The sequence below is a fragment of the Oryza brachyantha genome, chromosome 11, assembly GCF_000231095.2.
Source record: "Oryza brachyantha chromosome 11, ObraRS2, whole genome shotgun sequence".
NCBI lineage: Eukaryota > Viridiplantae > Streptophyta > Magnoliopsida > Poales > Poaceae > Oryza > Oryza brachyantha.
The window spans coordinates 884,219-896,013 of NC_023173.2; the positions used below are offsets into that span (position 1 = coordinate 884,219).

Here is an 11,795-nt window from a genome sequence, read left to right on the forward strand (position 1 = left end):
ACGGTTGAAATATTTAGCTTTCATAGACGAAACATCGATCTTGAATGTTTCATCGTTATATAAAGGTGTTTAAACATATTAAAATATTGAACTACTGATTGGAATATGCAACTCTCACATACCAAACATCAACTATTTAAATTCATAAAAATAAAATTTTTGAAACAATGTTAAGAAAAAAAGCCTTATTTTTAAACTATTATTTGCACGAGGCACCCCGGTTACGAGCATTCCACAACACGCGCTCTTCCTTCCATCCATCGCCATCGCCATCGCCGTCGCCTTCCTCCTCCTCCCTCACCACCGCACCAAGCTGCCTCACCGCTCGCCGACTCGCCGGCGGGGCTGGAGTTGAGTTGATACCGATCAAATCGATGGCGGCGACGATGGTGACCGACCCTCTGGCGGATCTATGGAACCACACCATGTCGACGGACCGGACGGACCTCATGTGCTTCTACCCGAGCAAGATCACCATGGGCGGCATCTGGGTCGGCGACAACCCGCTCGACTTCTCCATGCCGCTCCTCCTCTTCCAGGTCCTCCTCATCACCTCCACCACCCGCGCCGCCACCCTCCTCCTCTCCCCGCTCCGCCTCCCGCGCTACATCTCCGAGATCCTCGCCGGATTCCTCCTCGGCCCGTCTGTGCTCGGCCGCCTCCCCCACTTCTCCGACCTCGTCTTCCCCATCCGCAGCCTCTTCGTCCTCGAGTCCCTGGCCCTCTTCGGCCTCGTCTACTACACCTTCATTGTCGGGGTTGAGATCGAGGTCCCCACCATCACCAACGCCGGCGTGCGTAACTTCGGGTTCGCCGCCGGGTGCGCCCTCCCGCCATTCCTCGTCGGCGCCGTCACCGGATACGTCGCGCTTAGCACCGATGACAGACGCAAGGGCGACACGTTCCTCAACAGGCTCTCCTTCCCCATTTTCCTCGGCGCCACGTTCTCCTCCACCGCCTTCTCCGTGCTCGCGCGCACCATCGCCGAGCTCAAGCTCGCCGGCACCGACGTCGGCCAGCTCACGCTCTCCGCCTCCCTCATCAACGACACCTTCGCATAGGCCGGCCTCACCGTTGCCACGGCACTCAAACACACGCAAAGCAGCCTCCTACAGACGACGTGGACGCTCACGTCGGGCGTCGCCATTTTCGGCGTCAGCTACCTCCTGGTCCGACCCATGCTACTTCGACTGGCGAGGCGCGCCGCGGAGGGGGAGGTGCTCGGCGAGGTCCGCGAGTGCTCGGTGCTGATCGGCGTGATGGTGGCGGCGCTAGTGGCGGACGCCGGCGGCACGCACGCCATATTCGGCGCCTTCGTGTTCGGGCTCGCCGTGCCGAACGGGCCGGTCGGGGTGGCGCTGGTGGAGAAGGTGGAGGACTTCGTGGTGGGGCTTCTGCTCCCGCTCTTCTTCGCACTGAGCGGCCTCCGCACCGACACCGCCAAGATCACCAGCGTGCATGCCGCGGTGCTTCTCATGGTGGCCGCCATGCTCGCCGCGGTCTTCAAGGTCGCCGCCGCGGTCGGCGTCGCCGGTGTGTTCGGCATGCCGCTCAGTGATGGCACGTCCATCGGGTTGCTGCTCAACACCAAGGGGATCATCGAGCTCGTCATCCTCAACATTGCAAGGAACAAAGGGGTACGTAACCTAGTTACTAATTATAATTCATTTCCATGCAAATCTTGATTAATTGTTTGTTTGTTTGTGCAGATCATGAGCGACCAGTCGTTCACGGTGCTGGTGTTCATGTCGGCGCTGATCACGGCGATGGTGAGCCCGTTGCTCGCCATGGTCGTGAAGCCGGCCCGGCGCCTCGTCTTCTACAAGCGGCGCACGGTTGCGTGGCCTCACCCCGAGGCGGAGCTCCGAGTCCTCGCCTGCATCCACGTGCCACGCGACGTCCCCGCTCTGCTCACGCTCCTCGACGTCGTCTCGCCGTCCAACCGCCCGCCCGTCGGCGTCCACGCCCTCCACCTCATCGAGTTCGCCGGCCGCTCCTCCGCGCTCCTCCTCATCAACGCGTCCGCGCCGTCGTCGTCTTCCTACGACGCCTCCGCCCACGGCCGCAGCCACACGGAGATGCAGTTCAAGCACATCTCCCACGCCCTAGTGGCGTACGCGGAGAACGCGGAGGGCGTCTCCGCGCGCACCATGGCCGCCGTCTCGCCGTACGTGTCCATGCACGAGGACATCACCTCCGCCGCGGAGAACCTGCACTCCGCGCTGATCCTGCTCCCGTTCCACAAGCACCGGTCGGTGGACGGCGGCATGGGGGTGTCCCACCCGGCGATACAGCCGCTGAACGGCAGCGTGCAGCGCTTCTCGCCGTGCACGGTGGGCATCCTCGTCGACCGCGGCCTCGCCGCCGTGCCGGGTGCCGGGTACCGCGTGGTGGCGCTCTTCTTCGGCGGGAGCGACGACCGGTAGGTGGCCGCGCTGGCGACGCGCATGGCGAAGAACCCGGCCATCGACCTGACCGTGCTCCGGTTCGTCCAGAAGGGCGGCAGCTTCACGGCGAGCGAGTTCGACGCGCTGAAGGAGCGGAAAGCCGACGACGGATGCCTGCGCGAGTTCCTGGACAGGGCGAACGAGGGCGGCGGCGCCACGGTGGAGTACCGGGAGCGCGGCGTGTTCAACGCTAACGAGATGGTGGCGGAGATACAGAGCGTGGAGGCGATGGGGAACAAGGACCTGTTCGTGGTGGGGAAGGTGCCGGGGGGGTCGGGGCTGACGGCGGGGATGGCGGAGTGGAGCGAGTGCCCGGAGCTGGGGCCGATCGGTGACCTGCTGGCGTCGAAGGACTTCCAGACGACGGCGTCGGTGCTGGTGCTGCAGGCGTACGGGAGGCCGGCGGTGGTGGGAGCGGTGTCGGTGGACTTGGGCGGCGAGAGCGTGGCGCCGACGGAGAGGTCAGCCAGTGGGCGCGGGCCATGGGCGCGCTCAGCTCCTTAGAAATATACATACATGTACCTTTCTAATCTTCTGCTTGTAAATAATCGCATATCAAATCACTTAATACATAGTAGTGTTTAGCGTTTTCATTCATTTTCTTAAACATATTGTTCTTAAAAAGAAGCAAAATAACTATACAGTGTGGTGTACTAGTGGATTGGATGACGTGGTTACTATAGAATTACATGTTAGAGTCTATCTGATTTACGTTAGATTTTAATCCAGCTGTTCATATTTTAAGATAAGTTAGGAACATGTTCTATCACGTGATTTATTTCCCTTTACGTATTGGCTGCGAAGAGACTGAAGATGTATATTATTTTTATTATTAAAGATATGTTGTTAATTAAGCAGTCATCAGGGGTGCAAGGTTTTAATTAGAAGCATTTTTCCCATCCTAAAAAGGTACTACCATTTTCTATGTAAAATTTAGTAATTTGTGTTATGTGTATTCAGAGGCACCAAATTTTACGTAGAAAAGAGTGGTATCTCCTGGTATCTTTTTAAAGATGGTAAAATTACTCTTTATTTAGAGGATGAGAGGAAAATATGCAGGGCGGTTTGTAATTATCGGAATAAAATTATCAAAACTCAAAAGCAGCAAGAAATTTACATTTCCCATAAATAAATGGCATGCTGCATATCGTAGGCCTATCCATTTCAATTCCATTTCTGTGCAAGCAAAACCGAACAGATGCCAATGGATCTATGGGCCTTATCTGGGCCATCGTTGTGTATTGTCGTCTTGGTGGGCTTCCAAAGACGTACTAGGTAGGCTGAACAGAAATTCTGCGCTGCGCTGCGTATCCAAATCCTGAAAAATGTCCAGAGCTGCATCTTTTTCTCCCATCAGCTGCTCTAGTCAACCACTGATATCTACATGTACATCTGTTTTTTTTTTGGTCTATATACTCGCTGCCAGCCTGTCACTGAGAATTAAAATAGGTTAAACAACAAATGTTCCTCAAAATGTGGATAATCAGAACTAATGAGACATACTCCCTCTGTTCAAAAAAACGAATTCTTCGGTTTCCGTGACCAATGTTTGATCATCCATCTTATTTGAATTTTTTTAGGAAATTAAAAAATAATTAGTCACACGTAAAATACTATTCATGATTTATCATCTAATAAAAACAAAAATATCAATTGTAAAAATTTTTTAAATAAAACGAAGAGTTAAAATTAAAGGTAAAAAGTAAAAAATTGGTTTATTTTGGGACGGAGGGAGTATTACAAAGTCACGAAGCAGAGCCCCTTCCCTGTGTATGTATTACAATTAGATGAAGTTAACTGAAGAAACGAGTTCCATTTTCTCCCTTGAAGAGGTAGTGATGATTGGAGAAGTTCGGAGCTTCAGAAGCTTTAAAAAAAATATTCTAGCTTTAAAAAATGTACCTAAATTGGTCAAATCCATACAGGTAAAAAGAAAAGCCCAATCTTATCAGCACAAAATTAGGGGGAAATTATCAATTTTAGTAAATGAGTTCAGCCCGATTGTTGATTGAACGATAATTAGAACATTAAAAACATCAGAGAAGAAAACCTAGCTTTAAACAATGAAAGCAACATTAATCAAACAAACAAACAAATTAGTTGCTCTCTATTAATTAACTTAACACTGATGGTAGTATCCGAAATTGGGAACAAGCCAAGTCTGCGACGCTGTAGACGCCGATGTCCCTGGCCGCCTCCGGGTAGAGCAGCGCGTAGTCCTCATCGTTGTCCGTGTAGTAAATATGGTTGGGCAGCACGCCGCTGGGGCACTCTCCGTCGCCGTCGGCGGCCGGCACCCAGAACGGCTGGTTGCACCCGATGAACAGCGCGCGGCTGTCGCCGCCATCGCCCAGCGTCTCTGTCTCCTCCAGCCTCTGCGCGGCGAGGTCCACGCGGTACACCTTGATCCAGATCGTCGTCTTCCTATACACCGCCGTCGTCCGCGTCGTGTGTCGCCGTGGGTGGCGGCGCCGGCGTCGTGCACCTCGCCCGCACGAACGGGCTTCAGCATCCTCCACACCTGCAGCCACCCGTCGCCGTCGGGGCCGCGGATGAGGTACTTGGTCTCGAGGTTGATGACACCGTGTAACTGGTCGGCTAGGACGATCGTCCGACGCACGGCGGAGGGCCCGCCGGAGAAGTCGTAGGCGTGAATGGCGGCCTGGTGCGTGACAGCGTAGAACATGCCGTCACGGTTGTTGTAGACGACGTCGGTGTAGAAGTCTGAGTCGGGCAGGTTGACCCAAGCCCAGCGCTCGTCGACGCCCACCCGCGCGAACGAGAGCTGGTACTCTGGCCGGTGGAGCAGGACAACGATGCAGCCGCCGCCACTGTCCGAGGATGGATCAGACGACAGGAAGGCGCGCATGAGGAGGTAGTCGGCGAGCTCGTCTTCCTTCGCCTCGGTCGGTGGCCGGTCGTCACGCTGCTCCATGGTCCAGTTGTACTGGACGACCTCGTAGTCGTAGTCATCTTCGTCGTTGTCGGCGGCAGCGCTCTGGCTGCGGTGCCTGACGTGCTCAATGGTGTCGACCGGCGGGAGCGAGTCGATCTGCTGGCCGGTGACAGGGTTGACGAGGTGGAGCTTGGCGGAATCGGTGTCGGCGGTGACGATCCAGCCGTGGGAGCTGCCCACCCAGAACCTGTTGCGAATGGGGGGGTTCAGCCGACAGCGTGACCTCGAACGTCCTCCCGTCGCCGGCGAGGGGAAAGATGGTGGCGGCACGGGTGTTGTCGTCGCTGTTGCCCGAGGAGGCAGGCGTGTAGACTAGGCACGGCGGCGGCGGGCGGCGGGAGAAGAGCGGGTGGCGATCGCGGACGGAGGCGGCGGCGGCGTGCCAGGAGCGGCAGACGGCGGCGCAGCGGAGGAGGTCGGCGGGGTCGTTGAAGGTGTGGAGGACGGTGGCGAGAATGTCGAAGAGCATGTCTGACCAGCTCGCCGCTGGCGTGTCGCCGGCGACGGTCGAGAGGCCCATCACGCAAATTCCGCGGCTAACTAACTGGAGTAGTTTTTATTGGTTGAGTGCGTGGCTGCATACAAATATATAGGATCAGGATGTGAGGCACTTAATTTGCCGGTCTGTCATGAACTCATGCATTACATGATTCCGACTTCCGAGTAAGTAACCGACTACGACAAGGCTATACCAATTCTAAATTGTAGGATCGAAACAGAGTATAACAGATCTATCAGAAGGGTGAATGGTGGGTAGAATCAAAATCTAAAATTTTTTTAGCGAAAATAAAAGATTATTTCTGGTTACGTTGCTTCTGAAATTATCTCTGATTACGTCACTCGTATGCCAACAATCCAGTTACGTCGCTCCTAAGATTAACTTAATCATGTCGCTCCTGTGCCGCAAATCAGATCGTCGGGATCCAGAAAACCACTAGTAGATAAAAAAAGAAGACGGAGATTGGATGTTGGGATCCAGAAAACCACTAGTAGATAAAAGCAGAGGAAGTAGATTGGATGTTGTCAACTTTATTACATCAACTTATATCTACAAAGCGCACCAACAGCGCTCTTCTCAAAATTATCGATCTAAAATCAACAACTAAATCTCTAATTTTCTAATTCTAAATCTCACAAGAAACACACCAAAAATATACTCCTCAGTCCCTATTTATAACAAAAAAAATCTATCTATATATTATAATCGACTCGGCAACGGACGCTAGCTCGCATCCGCACGAGCCGAAACCAACTCCTCCACTTTGCAGAAAATATGTCCAAAACGAGCTCAAATATATCAACTCCGTCGCGTGGACGCGAGACCGGTCCAAGTCCGAGTTGAACGCTACCCGATTTCAGCCGATCCGCCATCCACGCACGGCATCCAGCCGTATAACCGACGAAGACCAAATCCATGCTGCATCCGCACGGACCGGACGCACAGCATGCACCAGCCTGACATATATGCATGCATGTTTGACCAGGTCAAACAGCCATGCACCATACACAACGCAGTGCACAGCTACAGTCCCCGCTGTACTGTAGCAACCATACCATCCATCCAATTTCGCCCTGATTTACTTTATTATTTTCCGACGCTTACACATACAACATGTGAAACCTGTTACGATTTCATCCCATATGGTGTTTCTTCACCATGTGTCACCTTGTTTTCAATATCGTTACTCGGCATCCTCGATCGTCCGAACCTCAGCTCCTCCCTGAGCATAGTCACGATCTCACCGTCGTTGACCGATATTGACCTCCGAGAATTACGACTCTAGTCCAACCATATCAAATGGCATCCCGACCATCCAGACCTTGGTTCCTCTCTGAACCTAGTCATGGTACTCGTCATTGACCACAGCTGACCTCAAGTCACCTGTACACATAGAGGCAAACCAACCGTTTTCGGACATAGATATCGCAACCCGACCCATATTAGTCACACATACTCACACCAACATCATAACCGTTTCCAATCCAAATTCTATCAATTTATAAGTTAATTGTTTATCACAAAATATAGATCATGATTATGATCTTACATAAATTTCTAATCTCTCGGGTGGGCGTACATCCGTTTCTTATATGTTAATATAATGATAATAAAAATATTTTAAAAATTTTAGAAGATAAATTAATATAAAGTATATCACTTTACAAGCATATAAGTTTAAATTTTACTTCTACAATTTTTTAAAAAATAACAAATTAGACTCTAGTATGCGTATATTCACAGTTAAATTTATTATTTTTATTATAACCTGTAAAAGTCAAATTTAAACTTGCATGTTTGTGAAATAATATATCACCTATTAATCTATCTTATCAATATTTTTTATTTCTTTTTCATAATAACTATATAGGTTGACATAGGTGGACATTCACCGAAGTGTATAAAACAGTTTCCACTTACCAATCAGACATGTGGAACGAATTGGAGACAACCGTTCACGATGGTAAGAAAAGACAATCAATTCAGCTGAACCCTCCCCTCCTCACATGAAGAAGAACTACTACTCAACTTCATGTCTACCTGGTAACTGCGGTTTACATTTTGGACCACCGAAACCACTTGGTATGCCGGCCATGTTCGTAAAAACACACCCTTAATGCTTTAAGAGGCCAAAGGTAGAAGAAGCTGATCGAAGTCCAGAGCGATCACTAGCATGGGATCGCTTATCTCTAATGGGCTAAAAGCCTCATCTCTATCGGGTAGTGCTCCCGTCAGTAAGCAAAGGTCACTGATATGTGCTAACATCTTAATCGAGCATAATGCTGCCACGGATAGATGTTATCTCAATCGGGCCAAACAAAACGTTCGTCACCGATAAATTTGACCAAACAGTACGAGTCATACCTAGCCCATTACAGATAGCCTATCTCAATCGGGCTAAGCAACTAGCCTGTCACATATAACTACTTATCTCTATCGGCAAAGTAACTAGCCCGTCATGCATGCTGGCAATGTAAATTATTTTTACAACATTCAGATTGCAATTTTTGTCATGTTGACTGTGAAGAGGTAGGAGCTGTAAAATATTTTTATAATTAAAAAATATAATATGTTGTTAATTAAGCGGTCATCAGTGGCGCAAGGTTTTATTTAGAGAATGAGAGGAAAATATGCAGGGATGTTTGCAGTTATCGGAAGAAAATCATCAAAAGCAGTAAGAAATTTACATTTCGCACGAATAAATGGCATGCTACATACCGTAGGCCTACTAATTTCAGGCCCAATTCCATTTCAGTGCAAAACCGAGCAGATAGATGCCTATGAATCTATGGGCCTATCTGGGCCATCGTCTTGGTGGGCTTAATTCCAAAGATGTACTGGGCTGAACCGAAATTCCGCAGTGCGCTTCGTGTGTCATCCATCCAAATCCTGCAAAATGTCCATAGCTGCATCTTTTTATCCCATATGTTGCTCTAGTGAAGTACTCAAAACTACATGTACATTCTCTCGGTCGATCATCTTTATATTCTGACCGGCTGGATCGACATATAACGAAAGAGATGATGGTTAAGCAACCTACGCAGGCTCCAGATCGAAAAGATAGCAGCACCGTAGAAATGCATATTGCAAAACAAAGAATTTAATTTTTTTCTTTTGTAAACTTTTTACTTTTCAATATTAAAACTAAACTGAACCAAACCTTTCAACCTGAAATTTTTGGCCATGATATACTGCTTGCTCTGGCTAGATAATGTCACACGCTGGTTAGACCGGTATGACAGACAAAAGGTTTACATATAGAAATAAATTCTAGTGGAGTATAATTTTAAAATTTAGAAAAAAAACAGATATATGGATTAATAAAATGAGCTAAAAACACTTAATTGCAAGTGATTTTTTTCTAAACCATATGTAGTGTACTCTTTCAGAACACAGTTATATAAAAGACCTTTTGCATAGTAGAGTCAAGCTGATATATAGGAGTAAGTTACAGTTATTGTTAGCTTGCAATATATTATTCTTGTTATAAACGGTAGCCAAAATTACGGATAACAAATTAACAATGACTGAGGGCACATAAAAAGATCGTTAGTTGTTGTCTCTCTTGCGTCTCTCTTACAGATAAATTACGGACATAGATGAGAGAGACGGTAGGAGAGAGAATACCCGTTGTTTTGCATGCAGCCGGCTGGAAAGACGATTCTTGCCGAGAAAAAAGCGAGGAGACAGGGAAAACTCACCTTTGTACGCGCTTCGTCTCTGCGTAGAGTCAGCCAGCGGATCAAATGTGCTAACGCGAAAAATATAGAGCGGGCGCGGGAACATCCAGCGGGAGAGCGCCAAATCGAGGATCGGATCCCCGGCGGCTTGTCCATCTTCCAGAACCCGGCGCCGGCGGTCGGCGGCAGCCAGTCCCCGCCAACGTCGCCTTCATTCCAGTGCTCGCCGGCGGCGCCCCCTTTGTCCAGATCGAGTGGCCTCCCGGCGTCGCACTCCTTCCAAGTGCCCGGCGGCGGTGCCCCCTTTGGCCAGATCTATTGGCCTCCCGGTGTCGCGCTCCTTCCATTGCCCAGCGGCGGCACGCTTTTGGTCCAGCTCCAGCAGCGACGCCCTGTTCGTTCGGCTCCAGCGGCGGCCACCGGTTAGCTCGCCATCTCTACCACAATCTCTCTCCACCCGGCCGTCGGTCAGCTCGTCCCCGCCCGTGTTGCTTGGTGCTGCATATTATCTGCTTGTCTGCACTGCTGCCATGATCGATGGTGCCCTGCTGCTGACTGCTGCTGCATCTTGTGTGCTTGCCTCAACTCTCAAACTCTCATCTCTCAGTCCCTCTTTGGTGAGTACTGAACTACTACTGATCTAAAACATTTTAAATAAGTTCATTGCTGTGTGAAATCAGATTTTCTCGATACAGAGGCATGGAGATTCTTGCTGTTTGAAATCTGAACTCCCTTCGTGGAGCAAATAGAAGGAATGAGAAATCAGAAAAGCTACAAGCAGTTCGCAGCACCAAAACTCTGTAATTTGCTCTGTTCAATATTGTTCTTCAGTTTACTGTTCATCATCTGAAATATTCAGTTTCGTCAGGTTTTAGCCACCGAAACGTGTGAGTGCTAGTGCTGATCGGAGAAGATACTGCTGACATTTTCTACCTTCAGAGTAGTATGATTAATTGAACAGTAATGAAGATTAGAGAATAATCATGTTGATATATTGCTATTTGAGTATTAGAGAATAATCATGTTGATATATTGCTAAAATAACAATAAATATATATGTGTGTCATAGTATACTATTTTGTTTATTTGGTTTTATTATCTCTAGGTAGTACTTCTTTTACATACATGAAACATAAAAAAAATGCCATGATGACATTCACATTGGATCCTTACTTGCATGCAGTGAATTAATTAGTCTGTAATTACGAAGAGTCAGCTTAAAAGACCATCCTTTATATGTGAAATTTTTTCTGCTGATGTGACTTAGGATAAAGTTCACAATGAGCTCTACCATTAAACATGTCTTGACCTACTCAATCTTCTTAGCTATATATTTATCCAAATATACGTGTCAGATGATCACACTATAAAACACGATATCTGGTGATACGGGATACAATCATAAACATATCTGGAGGCCTGACAGAGCGCTTTCTCACTATGATTAATTACATTATAATGTCCTCATATAGTATTTAAATGGAAAGCTGGTTTACATTGAGCGACTCAAACCCGGCAGTATCGTTGATACGCAACTCGATCAAAGTCCAACCTAGTAATGTACTCGATGACAGTTCAGTAATACAATATTTATGTATATGTAAAGGCAGGTGTCCCAAAGGTCATATCTAAGACTAATTAATTGTACATTAATGCAGCTGATCAATTAATTAAAATACAATGCACATGAGTAGCTAGCTAGCTAGATGAGTCTAAGGAGGAAGAGACATGCATGCCATATACATAAGTGGAGACACGCAGTTTCACATGGTGGCATGCAGGCAGACAAGATAGATAAGATAGATAGATATTCCAATGGAGAAGCCGTCAGGAGTAGTATACAAGGGGAAAGGTGCAGGGGAGAGTTCATATCAAAGTGCATGGTGCGTACAAACAACAGACAAGGGGAACACGATGTCCAACCATCGCTGGCATGCATCGATCTCACATCAGATCAGTGCATGTATATGCATGGAGAATTAACTAGCTATCTAATTATATAGTTTATGTCTATTGGTGCCTCTGTTGGTATACTAAGATGTAGGTGGGTCCAAGAGTGAATCCAGCACAGGAGAAGTGAGGCTTGAGCCCACGGTAACCTGTTAAAACCCCGAGAGCATCCACCGATATCAACTTAAAATTTTATATCAAATATCACTATAAAAAAGGCTATAGCTTTATCTAATTTATTTATACCTCTAGCTTAGGAACAG

General features: G+C 48.3%; 1 protein-coding gene and 1 pseudogene across 1 annotated transcript; one reads left to right on the forward strand and one right to left on the reverse strand.

Annotated features, from left to right (window-relative positions):
- The first annotated feature begins 374 nt into the window (after positions 1-374).
- On the forward strand, positions 375-3,069 carry LOC102717104 (annotated as a pseudogene).
- A 1,348-nt stretch (positions 3,070-4,417) lies between these two features.
- On the reverse strand, positions 4,418-5,939 carry LOC102717383. Its single transcript, XM_040529111.1, has one exon. It carries the CDS (start codon positions 5,380-5,382, stop codon positions 4,567-4,569), a length of 816 nt encoding a protein of 271 aa, XP_040385045.1. The 5' UTR covers positions 5,383-5,939; the 3' UTR covers positions 4,418-4,566.
- Between the last annotated feature and the right edge of the window lie 5,856 nt (positions 5,940-11,795).

Bases quoted from the DNA above. Each gene is read 5' to 3' on its own strand.
- LOC102717383 (XM_040529111.1), bottom strand. From the start codon at position 5,382: ATGGAGCAGCGTGACGACCGGCCACCGACCGAGGCGAAGGAAGACGAG.